General features: G+C 40.9%; 1 protein-coding gene across 3 annotated transcripts in view; it reads left to right on the forward strand.

The window, feature by feature from the left end:
* The first annotated feature begins 505 nt into the window (after positions 1-505).
* FCHSD2 (FCH and double SH3 domains 2) overlaps positions 506-20858 on the forward strand; it is a 163648-nt gene continuing 143295 nt past the window's right edge. The window contains exons 1-2 of one of the 3 annotated variants that reach the window (XM_052812828.1): positions 506-826; positions 3610-3707. In XM_052812828.1, coding sequence (XP_052668788.1) covers positions 806-826; positions 3610-3707 — 119 coding nt within the window. In that variant the 5' untranslated portion in view covers positions 506-805. Of the gene's footprint in view, positions 827-1829; positions 1851-3609; positions 3708-20858 lie in introns of those variants that run through there. The other 2 variants (XM_052812830.1, XM_052812829.1) reach the window with 2 other exon arrangements.

The following is a 20858-nucleotide window of genomic DNA, read 5'->3' on the forward strand; positions in this document are numbered from 1 at the left end:
CCTTCGCACCCCCCCTGCACCCCCCTGTGCACCCCCTGGCACCCCCCCCCGCACCCTCCTTGTGCACCCCCTGAACCCCCCCGGCTCCCACCCTGTGCACCCTCTGAACCCCCCCTGCACCCTCCCTGTGTACCCCCTGCCCCCCCCCATGCACCCCCTGGCACCCCCCCCGTGCACCCCTCGCCCCGCCCCTCGCCCCGCCCCTCGCCGCTCTGCTCACGGCGCCCCCCAGCGGCCGCAGCGGGAGCCGGCGCTCCGGCAGGGCGGGGCGCCGTGAGGGGAAGGAGGGGGGCGTGTCCACCCCCTCTCTCTTTCCTCGCCCGCCACTCTATGGTAGCCGCTCTAGGCGGCTGGGAGGTCTCCCGCCGGTGGCGGGGCGGGCCGTTGGCGGGGCGCGCGTCCCCTCAGTGGGGCGCTCCCGAGCCGCGCTCCGCCGCCTCCTTTTATTTTTTTTTTTTTTAACTCCTTTTCCTTTTTTTTTTTTTTTTTCCTCCCCCCCGAAGTCGCTCCTCGTCCCCGCCTTCCCTCCGCTGCCTCCTTTCCCTCCCCGCTCCCCAGGGCCCGGCACTCGGGACGCTGCTCGGCGCCCGCCCGCCCGCCGCTGCCTGTGAGGAAAAGGCGGCCTCACCCCCCCCTCCCGCTTCTCCCCACCCGCCCCTCCCGCCGACCGGGACTCGCCCCGAACCGGGAGGGAGACGGTCTCTGCCCCTTCCTCCTCCTCCTCCTCCTCCTCCTCCTCCTGCAGCGGGGGCCGCATCCTGCTGCCGGGGGGGAGGGAATTGATGTGGAGACCCAGCGCAGCACCATGCAGCCCCCGCCGAGGAAGGTGAGGGCCCCCCCTCCCCTCAGGGGGGAGGCGAGGGGGGGGCTGGGGCTGTGTGTGGAGGAGGTGGGGGGGAAGGCGGTGGGCCGAGTGGGGCTGAGGACTGGTTTTTTTTGGGGGGGGGGCCTGGGGGTAGGGTATGGGGGGGGTGGGGGGTCTGAGGGGACGGGGAGTGGGGACAGCAGGTTGGGCGCCGGGTGGGCTGTGCAGTGGTGGAGTCTGGAGGCAGGTTGGGAGAGGGAGAGCAAGTGTGAGGAGGGAAGGGGGGGTGTGGGGGGGGGCTTAGTGAGAGTGGCCGTACAAGGTGGGTAAGGGGGAAATGTCTTGGGGGGGGGGGGGTGTTGGAAACTGGACGTTGGGGGCCATGGGTGGTGGTGGGGTGGGATGGGTCAGGTGTGGGAGGTGAGCTCTGGAGGCAGGACGGGGCATGGGGAAGGGTTGGTGAGGAAAGGGATGCGGGGGGGGGCCAGTGGGTGTTGGGGTGGCTGTGGCTGGGCCACCACCATACCCAGTGGAGGTTCTCCAAACGAAGGAGAGCAATGGCTGGGTTGGGCTGGAAGGGGGTCAATGGCTGCAGAGGGCTTGGCTGCACGGAGGTGTTGAGACAAGTCTGTAGCAGTTGTGGGGGGCTACCGGCTGTGTTTTGGGGGCTCAGCTGCTTTCGGGTACTATGGTGGGTTGATGCCAAGAGCGATGGGTTGGTTGTCTTGGAGCAGAAGGTCAGGTCCGGAGTTGATGCAAGGATGCAGGCTATCCCAGCATGTATCAGGAGCGCGGGCGAACAGGGACAGCCAAAAATGTGCAACATACGTGTGATGGGAACAATCTGCAAATGCAGCGGGGAGGCTTTTTTGTGTCCGTGCGGTCCATGGGAATAGGGGGTGCTTTGCATTAGGGGCGGCTGGTGTGGGAAGAGGCGTAAGAAGGAATGTAGATTTGGAGAAAAGGCTGTTCCTAGTGTGCCTTGTCTGTGTAGGCAGGTTGTTATCTGGGAGACTTGAGCTGTTAGTGGGGTCTTGAGCTGCGTGTAAGTACTGATACATGGAGATTTATGGGTTAGTTATTTTGAGGGTTGTATGCAATGGTCGGTGTGTGGGGAGAAAGGGGGAGCTAGAGACGGCGAAGCGGGTCTCAGGATGGAGAGGCTGCTCCTTTACAGACACCGTGGAAGGGAGTTTTGTGGTTTTGAGATTTGTGCGTGTTACATATTCTTTGCGATGCTGCCCGATTAGGGTGGTTTGGGCTGTAACCATTTACAGTCTGATTGTCTTAGCTCGCCGTAGATGTTTGAGATTTCATATGTGATGTTGAGATTTCTCGATGAGGAGAGGAGATTGCAGGGGTTTGCCGAGTGGAGAACTGTATAATAGCGACTAGGAGAGATTGGGAGGGGAGGAAGACTTGAGAGGGAGCGTAAACAGAAATCCCTTGTCATCCCCCCCAGCTCCCCAGTAGCCCTGGCAGGCAGCTGCAGTGAAGATCTCTCCTCGGTTCATTCCTGCCTCTCGACCTCTTGTTTTGCGGGTGGACTCTGCTTTTGTTAAACAGTTTTTATTTCTATTTTTGTTTGCATTTGGCGGCTTATTTATATTACATGTGTGTCATTCTTTGCCTATATTATTTCATTTGAGATTATTTCTATTACATGGGTCATCTGGTGTGGGTTTATTTATTTTGAATAGGGGTTTTTTCATATACAGATAAAAACAAAAACGCTGAAAGTTCATGTTAAAACTAGACGCTTCTTCTGCTTAAAGTCGGGGCATACATGTCTTTTGTATCATGTGAAAAACTTGCCTTTATATAATGTTGTGATTAAAGGGTGCTTGTTTCTGGGGGATTATTTTCAGAGTAAAAATTGAGGAGGCTTTTGCTAGCTGATGAGATCTAGGGTTTTTTTGCCTGACTAACGAAGAAGAGGGAGATCTGTGTCTTCTTGCTCTCTGAATTTTTCATCTCTTTCCCCCCATTATGGTAACTGTTTGGCATTTCTGTCCTCATGAATGCATAATGGCTTCAGCTATGCTGGTGATCATTTTTTAGGCCGATACATGGATTCACTGTGATCACTAGAGGGCTTAAATGTCAAGACCTCTTGTTTTATAAAAACAAGAACAAAACCACCCCAAGGTTCCCTTCCAAAATCAAATCATTCCTGATACCTGTGCCAATGGTGCTGTCTGCCAGTTATCAAGCAGGTTCCCAAACTATTGAAATTTTAGCTTCATGATCACAAGGTTCAAAGGAAAATTGCGCCAATACTAAAAATGTAAGGCCAACCTTCTGAAGCCTTTTATAGAGGGCTCTTCTGATCTGATGCGCAATCAAAAAACAACTTGATGTATAAGTTATCTTTAAATGATGGCAATTGTAGGACAGTTTAATAAATTTCAAAATTGTGTGACTTGCACTGAAGTGCTAAATTTATATGCTAAAATTTAATTTTTTTCCCCTGTGGCCTGCTTTTTCTTTTTTGGTAGGCAAAACTTTTGTTGCACACAAGCTATCTTCCCAGGTTTTGGAATAAAATTGCACTTTCGTTAATGGTTGGGCATAAGCATGAAATTCTTGCCATGCACAGTGTAAGCCTGCTGGGCTGACAGCACTTACTGAAATCAGCCTTTATGAATGTTGTGTAGGATTAAACTGCACTCTTAACTCTGCGTTTGAATTTTCCACTGAAATGTGCAATTTCAAAAGAGATGAAAGACATGAATTGTTTTTTTCATGTTGAAATTTGACTTAAACTCTACAGAAAATGTATGTGGTCTGTGGTTTTTTTGTAGGTGAAAGTTACACAAGAGCTAAAAAACATTCAGGTTGAGCAGATGACAAAACTTCAGGCCAAGCATCAGGCAGAATGTGAGCTACTTGAAGATATCAGGTAAGGTTACAGAAAATGCTACCAAAATTCCTTTAAGATCCGGTTTTTGGAAGAACATTTGAGTTACAAAACTTCAGGAACTGACGATGGAATTTCCTCTTTGGATTTCCTGCTTTTAGGCTGTTAAAGTTTTGACACAGCTGGAAATTATAACTGGAGCTAACACAATGCAAACCATTTTTTCTTCTCTTCAATGGGGGAAATGTTAAAAAAAAAAAGTCACAAACAACGTACAAAAAGCATTGGTCTTTTCAGCAATATTTTTCTGTATAATAGACTAAGACTTTGATTTACTGGTTGTAAGATTGCTAAAATTATTAAAATATTTTAAAACCACTGATGATTTTTGTCTCACTAGAGATAGCTTTGAACAGCACTTTTAAATAGATTGTATTTTTTACCAGAAACTTATAAGAAGCTATTTGCATTTATAATTTAAAACTCTGCACAGGTTAAGATCAATAGGGCAAATCTACATGACATCAGTTGTGGGGGTTTTATTATTCGTTTTACCTAATGTGATTGCTTCTCTTGAAGTTAAAAGTTCGCTTTTAACAAAATATGGTGGTAGTGGGTACCTGGTATTATACAGAGGATTAATCATTCTGTTTGGAGAGGATCAATTTCTAGGATGGGTCTTTTGTAAGATATTCAGCAGTAAGTCCACTGCTGTCCTGTTCTTTCTGGCAGCGTATAGTCTACCCGTTAATTATTCAAATGAGATTTCTTGCTTCATATTTGTATATAAAATACAAATGTGTTAACTTTGACAGACGACGTACTGTTTGTTTCACTCTGACAGTGTCCTCTCTTCATAAATCAGAATGTCGGGGCTTGAGCCTTCTCTCCTCTGTGGGTTTTGAAACACTCATATATGGGAAAGATCACAGTGTTCATTTCCTTAGATGAAAATTAGTGGCTGTGCAGTGTTTAACAAGCAAATGCTGAGTAATAAGTAACAGACTGATTCAAGGAATTTTTTCCCCTAGATAGAAACTTGTTTTTAGAACATCTAGGCCAGGTACTGCTGCTCTAGTCCAGGTTTTGTTACTATTTCCTATTTTTCAGGAGCTTATAATCACTTCAGTCTGTATTCTGCTGAAAGACGTCATAAGCATCATTAGCCTGTGGATACAAAACCAGGAAAACATGAAACTGCTGGCTTAAAATATTTTTCTTTAATGTAATTTGATTTCTACAGTTAAATTAATTTGTAAATTTCAATGTTATGGATTAAGAAACTGGGTTAATATATTTAATTCACTAACATGGTCACTAAACGTACATAGTCTCTATTCAGCATTTTTGTTGCAAGCAGTCTGCGTTTGCAGAATCACTGCATGGATTTACAGATTAAAACATTCTTTAAACATGGAATGATGTGATAGCATATGACAGCTCCATCGTGTCAAGGATTTGTTCAAATATCAGATAGCAGTAAGAGAGAACAAGAGAATTTTTGCTTAAAAACATTTGCTGAAAAAAACCCTGATCTTGGTTTGTGATGCAGAGGCCTTTTAATTGCATCTAGCTGTGGAGGAGGAACTGGGCTTTGAAGACTTGGTAGTCTTGATACTGCGCCGCCGGTCAGTGTGTGACACTTGTGTGAGAAGTTGGGTGTCAACCTCGTCATTCCATTACTTGTGTATTTATGACTGTATTCAGGATATGCAGCCACCGTGATTCCGGAGTGTTCCAGAAGGCAATGTTCACTGGAACCACACACAGGATCTTTTTGTCTCTGGAATGAAGAATTATTTTTATAGAAAGCACCCTGCTGTTATCCAAAAGTATTAAATTTTAACTGAACGCTGTTTGTTTATCAAGGCTTGAGAGAGTTTGGGTCCTTTTGTAGCACTGTTGGAGCTTTCAGGCAGTGCAAGAGTACAACTTCATGCTCTTGTTTTATGCTGCTCTGAATTCTACCAACATAACTGCTGCAGTGGCAACAAGGAACTCTGAATACATGGCTTGCAAGCTAGTGATTAAGAATGCATATTTTAAAATGTTAAATCATTACAAATAATTACTGTATTTGTTAGCATATAAATGCAAGCATTCAAATCACATATGTAATACTTATAAACCATAGTATTTGTATAGGATTTAAAACTCTTAATTACATTTTTTTTATATCATTTCAGTTCAGTTTTGTATACAACTAAAAAGAAGCGTTACAAGGAAAAGATCCGAAAGTTCTCTTAGGAGTTCTAGCAGAATACATCTATTGTTTAGTATATTAGCAGGTTTTTTTGGCAGTCTACCAGATCATAAGCATACTTGCCATTCCAATAGCTTTGATATCTTTATGCAAAACTGAGCACTGCTTTAAATGTTTGTAGTTTGAAGGCTTAAGCTATTTCTTTTGGAGAGGATGAAGACTGAACTACTGTTTATTCCAAACGGGATTCTTCTTAGTCAGGGTTGAGGCATGTAGGTATAACTACCTTTTCTCCAGCCCCTCTGCAGATACTTAATCTCATTGAGGGCTGTGCATAAACAAAACCACTATGTTTATTTAAATCTAAAATACATCTTCTTTTTGAGTGATAATACAGTGTTTTGTACCCAAGGATATAGATTCAGGTCCTGGAGGCCAGGAAGAAAAGGCAACATGTTTTGCTTGTGGAAAGCATACCTGGGATTTGACAAAACTACTTGCCGGTAGTTGAGTGGAAAGCTTCCCTGGGAGTTGGACAACTTCTGACACAACGTAAAATTCTAGTATCTATTTAAAAAAAAAAAAAAATCAAGTATCCATTGCAGTCTTAGAAACTGTGTTGTGTTTCTCTTCTCTGTGGAAGCTTAGTAGCAGTAAAGCTGAAGTATCTTTTCATGACTTGACAAGACTATAATAAAAAATGTGTTTTGAAATGCGTTAGCAAATAGGCTTAAAAATACATTTCTGTGTTTAGAATCTCTGTTTGGCTCTTCACGTTACATTTTTTCGTACTTGGTGACTGGGGAATTTGTGGAACAAGTGATTCAGGATGCTTTTAGGATCATTGGCTCAGTTTTAGGCATGACATATGTTTATCTTCTGTAGCTCACTAAACCTACCATATCCTTTCATGTGGTAGATCTGTGCTGGCATTACTATAAAAAGATTGTCTTTCTGCAACTGTGATGGAGAAAGAGGGGTTTTTTTTCCCCCCTGAAAGGTAAATGTAGGCTTTGTTGGTGTGAACCAGAAATCCTTCAGAGTTTCTCTATGGCTAGAAGTACTTCTTCACTCTATCTACTCCTGGCTGCTTTTAGGCAGCAAGTTAATTTTTTTTTTTTCCCCCCAGGGACCAACTGGGTTATGAATGGCTGAATTTATCAGAGATGTTGGCAATTTTCATGTATTTTGGTTTGGTTTTACAGATTGCGTTATTTGATTGGTGGTAGTAAATAAGTCACACGTAGTAGTCTGAAATGCCCTTAGTTTGCTGGGACATAGGCATACTTTGCTTTTGTGTGTGTGCATGTGTCTGCAAAGTGGAGAGAGCTCTATATGATCCACATTTCAATTCAATTTGGTATTTCTGTAGTGTATTTATATGCTATAGACTTCATAAACATGTTAGGTGATAGTTGCTTTACCTTGAGTGTTATCTCAAGGCCTGCTTTTCAAAAGAACTTTATATGCCTTTACAGTTTTTGCTAATGTATTGTAAAATGTCTTTTTTAAAACTTCTTTGCTTTCATGTTTTGCCAGTGAGAATGAGGTTGTGGTTACATGGCTGTATTAATCTGTTCTGAAGTCTGGACTGCTGCTGAAAGGCCAGCTCCACTTGCCAACTATTTCTCCTGTCTCCCTGTGGGAGCACAAGGATGGGTGAACCATGTGGATTAGGGAATTTACCCACCTGAAATCAAACCTTACCCAACTCTTCTCCCCAAAAGGGATAATTTTTTGATGAATCTATTCCCTGATCCAGCTTGCTGCATGGCTGCACAAGTGTTGCTGCTAGGATGAGAGGGAGGAGGAATGAGTGCCTGAGGAAGGAGAGGGAAAGCAAGACTGTGCAGTAGCAGCCCAGGTTCACGTGGGATTAAAGTCACTGTGTAACCACAGCCTAATGCTAATGCTCGTGTAGAAGGCACAGCTGCTGCTCTGTGAATTACAGAGCTGGAAAGACCACCTTATTTAAGTCTTAGCTAATTTTCTGCGGTCTGAATGTGTTGATCCTGTGTTGCTTCATCATTTTAAGTCAGTTTACGGTGTGTTGAAAATAGATGTAAAGATTGCATGATTTCTGGCTGATATGGAATAGCAATACAGTCCTTTCATTTGTTGGGTCCCGAATTTAGTTTTTCATCACTTTCAACTAAATTCATAGTGTAAAAGGAATTGCCAAAATCATAGGCTCATAATCTTCGTGTGCTCCTGATACAGATGCAAATATGCATACAGATACCTCCTTCTGTTTCTTTCCTTCTTTTGTCCTTGTGGTTTCTCCCTCCTTACTTTTTCTTATTTAAAATATCTTCTCATTGTTCAGTCTAGCATATATCACAGTGTAATGTATCCTATAAACGCATTCAACTTTTTTTTTTTTTTTTAAAAGCTACACTCTCCTCCTTACTCTATTTCTGTGTCATTTGCCTTTCTCCTGCTGCTGCCTTGCCTTTGTGTGGTACTTTCTATCTTCCATGCTCTCATCCAAAGCTCTGCCCTCTGAAGACTGTTCCTTCCTTCCAGTCTGTCAACTTATTTTTTGGTTTTCCTCCCAGATACTTCATCTCTCCCCTAGTCCTTTCTGTATCGAATTCTGAGCTTGTGAATTTTAGTTAGTTCTTGGGCATCACCTCTATTTCCGAGATGCTTTTGTATTTAATGTTCAGCAGTACCGCTTACACCTGCTAGGTTTGTTAAGCCTCTGTGTTTACTTGCTAAGTGGGAAGATCTTCTTGTGGGTCTTCCTTAACAATCTGAGCCCTTTCTGGTCTTGGATGCTGTTGCCCAGCCAGCTGGGCTGTCACCTGCTTCTGCTCTGCTGAGACGTGGCAGGTTAGATGTGGACTATGTGGGTGAGCGAAGGAGGAAATTACTGGGGATTTGTGTTTATGTGCCCAGTGTGAGGACAGAGTACTTCTTCGATGTGTCTAACTTGGTGTCCCATTCCTGTCATAACACGTTTGAGTGAACAGTACAGATATTCAAAAAAAGAAAAAAGAAAGCAGAAGTATGAATGAATATGTATCTGTAGATAGCTAGTTGCTGCTAGTTTTAACATGTCATTTAATGTATTATGTTCCACTTTATTAAGTTGCACGTAACCTTTTGCTATGAATATACTTTGTGCTCTCCAGTGGAATTTGACTGTGCTTCTGTAATCTCACTGATTATGTTGGTAGGTTCATGATAAGGTTTACGGCAACTTTGGCTGTGAGTCAAGCTACTGAAGTAGAAGCTAACTGCAGTTCCAATTTTAAAAACAGCAAATCTAATATAGCAGCTACAACAGAGATCACTTAACAGATACTGTGTTAGGGAAAAGTCTTGTCACAGTATGGATAGTGCTGCAGAAGGATAAGTAACTGGAAAAGAAAACTGTAAAAAAATATGTATTTATATGTGTATATAGCCATATACATTACGATGCTGTAAGAGATTCTGAAAATTATGAGAAAGCTTTACTTTTCCTGTCCTGAGGCAAAGTGGTAGTGAGGAGTTTACCTTTCTTCCTGTTCTTTCCGGTCTTCAGCTGCAGGGAATGCAATTTGTTTGGATATTCTTGAACCCTGTGTTGGGCTCCAGAGCGTGTTTGCCTCTGGCTAGTGGGTATCTGATAAGGCCTTCTTTTTAAATTCCTTTCTTTTCATAAGGAGGTCATCTTTTTTCCTTTATACTGCTCAGAAATTTGTTCCTGATTGCCACCTTTCCTTTTTCCTTTAAGGTCATTCACTCCATTCAGCAGATGTAATGCTTGCCTCTGATGTTCATGGCTTTATTTAAGTAGGAGCAGAGTGATTTTATGTGCTTACAGGTTCTGAAATCTGCAACCTGCCAAAGCGGAAGACAGCAGAAGAATTAGAAAAACTCATGAAAGCTGTATGCACGGTATTGTTTTAGTCTGGGTTTGACTCACACTTGAAAAGGCTTTCCTTGTGCAACTAGTGGATTTAGAGGCTTAATTTTTTTTCTTTAAAGCTTGCAATTTTCTTAGGAGTTGATGACATTTCTTTCCTCTTGGTTTGATCTTTCTCACCACTAGTGAGTAGTCTGAATTAATTTTTAATTTTTTTTTCCCCTAGCTCTGTTAATTAGTTGAGGACACACAGCATAATTCTTTGCTATAACACTAAATACGCAGAAGTTTCAGAAATTTTGAGAAAAGCTGGTGGTGTTGCTTCTGAATAATATTCCATATAAAGATACCACAGAATCTGTGGTCTGGGCACGTTACCTATAATTAGGCAGTCCTTTAATGAGATGCTCACATTCTTGACGGAATTAAGATCTGGTGATGTTTTGACTGGAACTGTTTGAGGGAAGCTTGGAATGTACTTAAAAAAACTGTTGCCTACTGGGTGTGGAAGTCCAAGTTTTGAGGGGAAGAAAAAAAAAAAGTAAGTTTCAGTATAAACATAGCCACAGTGTAATGATTCAGGCCTATCTTGGCACAGTGAAATTGAGAAATGGACCACACTCCTTCGTTTTTATTTTTTTTTATCCCTGACATACAAAAAGTAATGGATCTCCTGTTTCAGTATTTCTAAGTAGCTTTACAGTTTTTGGTTAACTGATGAAGGTTGAATTGTCAAAAGATGATTCTTTGGGCTTTTTTTTCTTTTGTAGCAGAAGTAATAGTGTAAAAAAAACAACAAACCATTTGTCACACTGGAAAGAAAATGAATTTTTTTTTCTCCATTTTACCTTTAAGGTTTGCATTTGAATGAGCTTTTGTTTATTAAAGCAATTCCAACACGCGCTCTGGAAGTCTGATTTTTAAGGACTTGTGTTTCCTTAGAAGCTTTCAGGAGAATTCAGGCTTGTTATGTTAGCTGGTGAGCGCTGTGCCTTTAGCATGCATTTGTCTTGGAAGACAGTAAAAAGATGATTCTGGTACTAAGTACAACACATGCATTCTTTGCCAAAGGTTGCATTTTCAGTTTTGACTCAGTGCCCCCTTTTTAAGAATGAATTCTTTAGCTTGCAGAAAGTCATGTGGTGGGTTTTTTTTTTCTGAATTTTATCCAAGTATGGCCTTTCCTGGAGCTATCATTTTTCACCACAATGTTACTTGGCAGAGCTCTAGAAAACCAGCAGTTGCAATGCAACAGATTTTTATGGTGACAATTGCAAGGCATAGCTGAAAATCAACCAAGCTGGGTATATATATTAGAATATATGGTACAGGATAATTTTAAAGGAACAAAATGCTCTTCCTTTGATCCACTTGATCAAACCCAAGCCCGGTTCTGTGAGGAAGGCTTTCCCTTTGAGGCTCTAAGTATTTTTAATCCCCATTCTTACCTCCAAAACCCTGTACGTAAGAGGAATTGAAGATGTTCAGGACAGACCACAAATGTCAAGATAAGCTGTATTGGAAAGAGGAAGAGCATTCTTACCATTCCAGACACAATTAGTGTAGCCTGGCTTAATTTCCTCTGGTGTTTTGTTGTATTTGTTTCATCTTGTTTGGTGGGAAAAGGTTTATTTTGCAGGTTTTGTATTCTTTGCCAGTAGTGCTTTTAGCATCTTTTGCAGACAGTGCTTTCAGCCTTTTTAGCATTACCTACACAAAGACTTTTGTAAACAATACCTGCTGTGGCTTGGGACATTGAGGCTGTTGATAGAGGGCACTCCACCCTTTTCATCTAGCTTTGTGGCTGCAGATGTTATTTTTTTCTTCCCCTCCCCTCTGTGCCAGTCTTGTCTTTCCTCTGGAAGTTATTTTAGACATTTCCAGGTGAACATGGAGATGTGCATCAGCTAGTGAAGCTGATTTCATGTAAGTCCGGTTCATGGTCCATTATATTATCTGTCTTGTGGGCACAGATTCTTGTCTCTTGCCTCTGTGAGAAGGGTGTGGTGAATAGCAGGAGATGGTATTACACCACCAGAACTGGCTTCACTGAAGTGTTTTTGACCGTGTGTCAAGCTGGCTCAGAACCAGTTCAATTTTTGTCATGCTGAAAATACCCACTAGCACGTTGTGAACACTGATTCTTGGCAATGCCGATGTTTGTGCCACAGAGCTGGAGTTAATCAGAAAGTAAAACCTTGTCCACGGTCCCTAATGCGAACAGTGTCGTAGGTTGGTGTTTCTAAAAAGTAATAATAATAAAAAAGAAAAATGCTGCTTTTCATAGAAGCTGATACGACTCGGAGAATCTGATAGTTGTTGCTGTAATCTGAAGCAGTTTTTGTGTTTTTACTAAAAGTTATAACTGGAGCCTGTGTGTCTCAAAGGCTAGTTGAACTTTATATAAAGGATGCTGAAGAGCCTCTTTAAGAAATGCACAGAATTTATGTTATAGACCTGTTTGGCCAGTCTCCTGAGGGTGTATTATGTGGATTTCCTTTTAATGTCTGAGTTTCTGGATTCAGGTCAAGTCCAGCTTTGGAATCAGAAGAGAATGGCTGGTCTCGTCTCCTGTCAGGACACCTTGAAAACCTTGTGCCTTTCCAATGCTAAGTGAGTGGGAAGCTTGTCCTGACTAATGAGGGAAATGCTATTATCAGTTCATACCTCATGAAAATACCCTTCATAGGGGAGGCAGAGGTAAAAAGAGAGATTTTTCTTTTTTGTTCAGGTAGGGGCCAATGTAGCGTGGTTATCTTGGCTGTAGAGAACTTAGTACCGAGTTACTTTGCTTGCCATACCCAGCTGGTCATTGAGATCAGCTTCTCCTGCTCCTAGTGGACTTTTAACCTAGCTGTTATCTTGTATTGCAGTTGGTGATTTTCATTTTCTGATGAGTATGCATCTGATTTTTATTTTTTGTCTTAGTAAAGTCAGTGAGCTTGTTTAATATTCTTAGTCGCTTTCTGCAGTATGAAAGCACACAAAAAAGGTGTTCTGCATTCATATTTTTAAAAAAGAGCAAAACCTAATCAAACCAAAGTTATTCCAGTCAAGTATTTGCAGTAAACGAAACTGGTTTATAATAGCTCAAAGTAGTGTTTTTCCGTTTGTTTTTTGTAGTAGGTTTTAAAATGTTAATAACATCTTTTCCAAAATGCATAGTAGGAATACATTAAGTTGGAGGCTTTTTACTGAATAGACGTTTGTAGCATTTGGTCGTGTTTATTTCTGAAATAAACACAGTATTTCCAATTAATACTTGAGGGAAGAGAGTGAAAGTAACTAAAAAAAAAAAAAAATTCTATTGAAACCTAGGTTTTTTTCCTGTATGCTGTTGTAAGCATGTAGATTCTATTCTTAGATTTTTAAAGTTCTTAGTGTTCGGAGATGTTCCTTGTAACAGTCTTTTGAGTTATTTTACGTATTCCTTTCTTCGTGCCTGTGAGAATGCGGTTAGGTCCAATCTCCAGTGGCTCCAAGAAGGTTGTTCACACATCTCTATCCTCCTGCGCTTTCTCCAGCAAGCATCCTTTTAATGAGAAAGACAAAATGCGTTGGTGTCTAATTTTATGAGAAGAGCTCAGCCATGCAGAAGACTTTCGAAGATTTATGGTGGTAAAGCCACTAAGTATAGTTATTTCTAGCTTGTGTGCCAGATGCGAGCCAGTGTTAGTGAACAAAATTTTGGCACTTGAGACCATGTTTAAATACATACAATATTGAGCATAAGTAAGTTATTTTTTTGGCTCTGCTATATTCTGTATGCATATTTGGAGAGGAGAAGAAAAGGGAGGAGGCAAAAAAACCAAACAAGCCACAATTTTTCTTAAGGGTATGATACTCTAAGATGATCTCAGATCAAAAGTGCTTTTAAAGATGTTTGAATATAAGAATAAATGAATTTGTACATTTTGTGAGACATTCCTGGCAAGATTTGGAAAGGCTGGAATTTTGAGAAATTACTTAAAATTATTTTCTAAGGGTATAAAAGGTGGAAGTACTTTGGTTTTAATTCAGAGTTTGAGAACGACAGAGATGAGGGCCAGAATTTTTTAAAAAATGAAATTGACCCAAACATTTTTCAGACTTTCAGCAGCATAGTAAAATCATTGTATTCCCTTGACATAATTGTGAATTTTTATCTTGCAACATACCATATGTCAGGCTGCTGAATTTCTGTTAATATTTGATCTAAAAATCAATGTCTGTCCATCCTAAAACCAGGCAGAGGCAGAGGAGAGAGGCTAGAATGACTTGTGAATTAAAAAATTCAGAAAGGCAATAACAGGCAGCATTACAGTGTCTTGATTTCTAGCAGCTGCTTTTCATACTGTTGGTGTCTACCCTGCCTGGTGTTAGCCTATCTTATCTCTAAATGTACTTTGCTCTTTTTCAGCTGTGTTGTCACTAGTGAAAAAGGGTGTAGATGGCAGCGGCTTTACATGTTATTTTAATGTGCTTGTTGATTATGAAGTTTTCTTTCATGTTAATCGGTTTTGTGTGATTGTTTCTAATTATCTCTGCGTGATCTAAGCTAAGTAAGAGGACAAGTAAATATAGCTGCCTAGTAACACCTAATTAGAAGTAGGTCCTGCTTTTGAATTTCCTCTTTACCTCCTCATTCTTCCCCTCTTCTTCTCAACGCTGTTAGTCCACATAGTTGTGCGAGAGGCATAGTACACAGGTAAAGCGTTCACATTTTCTGTACAAGTTCTGCTACAGCATTTGTATGTTTGTACAGTTGGAGGAAACCAAGCCATTTCTGGAAATGTTAGTCTTACTTTCAGGATCCAGTTCCAGCCGAATTACGAGAAGAAATGAATTAAGAGGGGACGATCACAATGTTTTTTTTTTTTTTTTAACAAGTCATAACACAGCCCAGACCTTTGAATTCTAATAAATTTATTTCACCAGCTCCTGTGGTATAGGTATAAGGGGATAAACTTAAGTTAATTCACTATACTGGCAATACCAGAATACATAGGTGCTCTTTAAAAACAGATGTGCCTCCAAGGTATCTCCCTTGGGGTATCTAACCAGTAAGAATTTAAAACTCTGCCACACCTTCATTCTGTGCTGCAACTATTGCCTTGACAGAACCAGCTGTTTTCTACTTAGGTGAGGGAATGAAATTGCGTGCAGCAGTTGGTCTTGCTGCATCCGTTTGATGTTATACCACTCTCTACTTGCATGTAGCACTGCTTTACAATTTGGCGTATCGGGAATGACAGTGGCAGTTTGTCCTTCCTGATGCTGGATTGGAGAAAATAGTTTGGTGACTGGAATGATCTCTCTCCCTTCCTTCCTGCTGAGTTCTGCAATGAAAGCTATTGAGGTGACTTGTGTTTCTTTAATGTGTGTAAGTCCGTATCTAGAAATATGTCCAGACAGAATACTGGGGAGCAGGTCTTGCTGGCTTTGCTCTCTAAGTTGAGAAAATGCAAGCTAACTGTGGTCCACAAGTTCATAGAGTCATAGAACAGCCCAGGTTGGAAGGGACCTCAAAAGACAATCTGGTCCAACCTTTTGTGGAAAAGGGAGCCTAGATGAGATTACCTAGTACCCTGTCCAGTCGCATCTTGAAAACCTCCAGCAATGGGGACTTTACCACATCCCTGGGGAGGTTGTTCCAGTGATGGATTGTTCTCCCTGTAAAAAATTTCTTTCTTACATTGAGATGAAACCTCTCCCAGTGCAACTTGTACTGTTGCCCCTTGTCTTCTCCACGTGGCTCCTTGTGAAGAGAAGTTGTATGACCGTACTAGACAACAAGCAGTCAGAGAGGTGGGACCTTCTAGTTTAGGCTCATTGATAACACAGCCAGTAGTATTTATGCATTTTCAAGTAGAGGACTACAAAACTCTACTTTTTTTTCCTTGCCTCCCTTCAATGCTCCTGGAGATGAAAAGAGTGTTGAATGGGACTATGGGTCTGGAGCAGTACCGATGTTGAAATAGCGTATCTATATAGCAAGGTAATGTCATGTATGAATGTGGATTGTAAAAGCTGAATGTTGTGCATTTCAATACCTCGTAATAACAGAGAATTTAATTCTGTTCATTCAAGCCATCCGTAGGTTGTTTAAAAACCTTTTGATACTAGACTGCTAGATGATGTTTTTTCTCTTCCTCTATATAAAAGCAGCCAATAAATTTACTAGAGTCAATCTCTTTGAAACTTTGATAATCCAGACAAGAAGATGCCTGTAGTGCGGTGGTGGTTTGTTTGTTTTTTTTTTTTTTTCTTGGGGGGGGGTGGGGGAATCTTTTTTCAGGTGTGCCTAAGCAGGATAACAAAGATGTGTGAATTTGTGAGCAAAAAGAGTCAAGGCTCATGATTTGCTTTCTTCTCTAGATCTTTGAGCAATCTCATCTTTTCTTTGCAGTTAAAAAACCACTCAGATCTCTGTGTAGCAAACATTAATATTTTGGGGTATTGAAGCATTTTGTATAACTTGTATCTTTGGTTTCTTAGCAGAAGTTATAGCTATTCCTTGTATTCCACATTTTCTATCTCGTAGTAGAAAAGAGACGAAAGAAAAGTAATTTCTGCAGTTTCCTTGAGCAGTTGCAGTAAGACTAGTTTGTATCTGCTTCTTAGCTATTTTCTGTGTGTTTCAAATACAAGTGAAGAGCTCAAAAGTGTAATGATCTGGGAGGTGTTGAGTCTTTCAAATCACTACCTCTATATATAGTAACAGACTTGGGAAGTGCACTAGTTCTCTTTGGGCATCTGAATTTTTTCCCTGTGCTTGCTGTGTAAAAGTGCAGAAACACTTGTTACGATGTGGTGACCAATGTGCAGGCTTTCGGGGTAGCATGCCTAAAAACTTCTGATCTATCAAAATGTATGCAGAGCTTAAATTATGTACATTATGTTCAAATAGATAGGTTAAAAAACCCCAAACCAACAAAACCCCAAACTTTGAAAAATGTTAATCCATATTTCTATTAATCTGTGTGAAACCAGAATTCGTTTAGTTGCTATGAGCTAATCAGTTGTGTAGAAAACAAAGCAAGCCATATACTCTAGTTTTGCTAAGCACTTGAAGCTTAGGCTTTTCTGTTGAGGAGGTGAAACATAATCTTTGTCATTACATGAGTCTTTCACTTGTAAATCAGCAAAATTTTGATGCCAGTATCCAAAGACTTGCTGAAGTTGGTATTTGTCTTGTCTGTTGCTGGGGGAGAAGTGACCTGACTATCTCTAATGCCAGGGGAATTAAATCCTCTATGTTTCCATTGCTTCTGTAGCAGCTACTGGGCATTAGGTACTCACGAAACAGTACAAAAAAAGTCTCCATAAAGAGTTTGAGCATCATCCAGTGTGTTGCTGAAGCCAGATAAAAATGTTTTTTAATTCTTTCTTTGGCATGTGCTTCCCGTTTGCGCTCCCTTTTCTTTTGGTAAGAGGTTGCTCTCTTCCTTTTCATCTTTACAAATGTGCATGAGTACAAGTAGGAGTGAAGGTATGTTTCTTTTACTTGAAATCAAGGATGGTGATGTTGTTATTCCTGATTTCCTGGGGAGACTTGGACTTCTGACCAGTTGCGTTCTGTGTCCTGCAGCCAAGGTTTACTACTGCTGCAGAGTTCTGCTGTGCCAGAGGAATGTGACTGTTGACAGTGGTCTTTGTTCTGGAGTTTGGGGTAGTCTTTTAAACACCCCAGGCTTAGATTGTGGAGCGTGTTGAGTTTTGGTCTTCCCTGAAAAGTTCGTTTTACTTAGCAGGGGTGCTTTGATGTTCTCTGCTTGCTGGAGCTGATTAATGCCAAGTCCTTCACATGGAGGTGCACTGCAATGCTGCTGCCCAGTTAATAACCAAGACCAGGTCTTTTCAGCCAAAGAGATGTTATTGTGAGTCCAGATGCATCCAAACACTTTTCTACTCTCAAGTGAGCAAACGATCTCCCTGCTTTAGAAGTTTTTCTGTTGAAGTTTTGAATTTTTCTTTCTTTATAAATTTAGCAGGTTAGTTCAATCTTATTCTAGAGTAGGCCTGGGCCCTATTTTGTTGACATAGCTAGCTAGATGTTTGAGACATGTTTTGCCTTATCTTCATGTAGCTGTGCTGGAGAACTGCCAGCGCAGAGGCAACCTGTATTAGCAACCGTGTTCTGATTTTACTGTAGCTTTTCATTCAGGAGAAATAGTCTAACTGTATGATGCTCCCCCCTGCCCTGCCCCAAAGAAGTGCTGTTTTCATTAACGAATTTCCAATATAGTTATATTGAAAACTGATTCTTAATTCTCAGTTAAGCACCTGGGCTATGTTTGCCCTTGGGGAGGATTATCCTCTGTTGGGCTTCCTGTTCTGAGGTGTTTGTAGCAGCTGATGCTACTGCAGGTAGTAAGCAAGATCAAGGAAAGCCAGTGGCAAGAAGAAAAGACTTCTTGTACTTTAAAATATATTTACCAGGAGGCTTGTTGGCAGTAGACTTAAGTTTCTGCTTTTCGGAAAAAGGATAGCGTGGGACTCTGGCTTGTCTTTCCCTGGGGTAGGGACTGATCAAAGCAGCATTGGAAATGATTGGTTGTACTGAGAAGAACCTTCCCAGGTGAAATGGGCAGAGGTAAGCAATCCCACCATTCCAGAAAAGGAGATGAGCTGAACTGGAAAAGAAGCAGTTCAAGGGTAGGCAGTGCCGTGCCAGGCCTGGTGACAAGTGGCATTAGTAAGAAAATGCTAGGATTCTTTCTTTTGGCTGCCTCTGCTCCTTTTCTCGTTATTTCAACAACGTCACCAAATTCAGAAAGCATCATTCTGTTTCAGTGTTTCTCCTTTTGCTTCCTCTGAGTCCCATCTGGCCCAGGAATAACGTACATGAGCTGGATAGTGGGGAGCTGAGCAACCTTTCCAATGCTTATTTAGAACAGGCATTTGTGGTGGTAGGGATAGTTGTTTTTCCATAGTATGTGGACGACAACCTGTAATAGCGATGTAGTATTGAATTATTCTGGCAGGGAAATGAGAAGATGGTGGTGGGAGGAAGCGTGCATTTCGCAGTTCTCAGTGACTGACGGATCCGATTCCTGCATCCAAGGTACGGGCACGCTTAAATATCCTTTGAAGGAAAACTGTGAACAGTATTGTTTACAGAAAGCTACATGGTGAGCAGGAATGTGCTGTCTTGTTATGACATCGGTGTACAGAGGAGTGTATCCAGCTGGGGCTAGGCAGTTAGGTAGGTTCACCTGGCTTGTGGGATGTCAGCCATCCTTCAACATCTTAAACCCACTTTCTTTGGCAAAGTTATGAGACTTTGCACTGAAGTGGCAGAGGTGTGGGTGCTTTCCACGATGACTGTTGTACGTGCGGTAGCGTCTAGGAGAGATGTGCAACAAATAGCTGCTGTTTCTTAAGCAACAACAGCTTTTTGTGAAGGTACAAATGGGTTAGCACACAGAGCGGTATGACTGGGGTGCAAGTAGCATGTGAATATTGCCTACAGATACGTTTTAGAAATGGGACTGCATATTTTCAGTGAACTATTAAATTTTATTGACTTAAAAAATAACAGTCCGTGTACCGTATTCTTATAAGACAGGGCAATTGTGCTGTGAAGAAAAAAACATGGTAATTATTATTACTTGTCGAATACATTAAAATACAGAATTTGACTTATGTCAATGTTAGTGACAATGAAACCTTGTGAAGGGCGTCATTTAAAAGTGAATTGCCTGTATTAAAAATACAGGTAAAGAAAGAAGAAAAATCTTTGTAATAAACTTGGGTGGCACTGTCAAGATTCCTAAAATGTGACAAATAAGTAAGATAAAAACTCTTAAGGTGGTTGTTGCCTGCTACAAAACATTTTGCAGTTCCAGGATGAAATAAGCTGCTTGAATGATGAAATGTGTCTTGGCTTCTTCAGAGACCTGTTAAGCAAATGGGATCAAAGAAACTCCTCATATTCCTGTTTTCTGAAAACTCCTAGTAGACTGTCTGAATTATGCTAGTGTTATTTTTCTAAATAGGAAATGTCTTGAATATGATGAATTAGGTTTGGGTAAGCTATAAAAAAGCTTTGTATTTGTCTAAACCGTATCTTTCTCTGTTGTTTGCTTAGTTTCCTATTTAAAACAAAAAGTCCTTAGTGATCATTTTAATACACTTAAGCTCTAAAACTAATCTTCATATTTGTTGTAAATGCTAATGCTATAAAGATGGCGTGCTTTTATTTTGAAAACAGTGAATGAAATGTTCATGCTTACCAGCAGCTTTCTGGTTGTTCTTTTTGTTTTCTTTTTTGTTCTACCAAAGGGAAAGCTCTATTGTTTTAGCATGGTTTTGTCTGCATGTCATGTTTTTCTGATCACATGCTGGACTGCTAATACTTTTCTGAGACAAATTGCTGAAAACATTGACTATGTTTGAGGTTACAAGAATTCTCTATATATAGTGACAGAATTGATTTTTTTTTTTTTTTTTTTTGCCTCTGTTGCTAGTGGCAACTCATCCTAATCCCAAACTGTACAGTAATGTGATTTATGGTGAGTACATTGCTCGCTGTTTAATGTTGTCTGGAAATTTTTTCTGTGCATTGCTAGAGGGTCATTGTTCAGGCACGAGGTAAAGATATTTCATGGTTTACAAAGGAGTTGTTTATCATAGGTTGTGTGAATGAGAACATTTTAAATGATGAATAAAATCTTGGTTCAGAAGCATACTTAAAACTGAAAGTTGAGAGAAAATTGCTTTGTCATTCTTGATAGGTTTATGAAGGAGAAGCTTCTGATAAATTGGAAGCTTGTGCTGATAAAAATCACAAACATCTCCTGTTTACACTCCAGTTTGTTTGTAGGTTTGTACTGTCACACTAAGTATTTTGCATATGTGTTAAAATTTTTGTCTAAATCGGGTAGCTTTTACTGAGTGTGTTTTACATATGGCATTAAAAAGCATGTGTTATAAATGTTACCAAGATGTATGTTATGTGTGTTATAAAGAGCACCTAAACTTGCACCCACGGGCCTATGCCAGTTGTGATTGACCTCTAAATGTCCTGGTAAAAATGGTGACTTCATAACACATTTGATGGGGAAGTTGTAGATTTTAAGTACATCTGTTAAACTATTCTGAATGAGCAACATACTCTTTCAAATATAAATGGGCTTTTTAGGGAGGGATA

The sequence above is a fragment of the Harpia harpyja genome, chromosome 17, assembly GCF_026419915.1.
Source record: "Harpia harpyja isolate bHarHar1 chromosome 17, bHarHar1 primary haplotype, whole genome shotgun sequence".
Lineage (NCBI taxonomy): Eukaryota > Metazoa > Chordata > Aves > Accipitriformes > Accipitridae > Harpia > Harpia harpyja.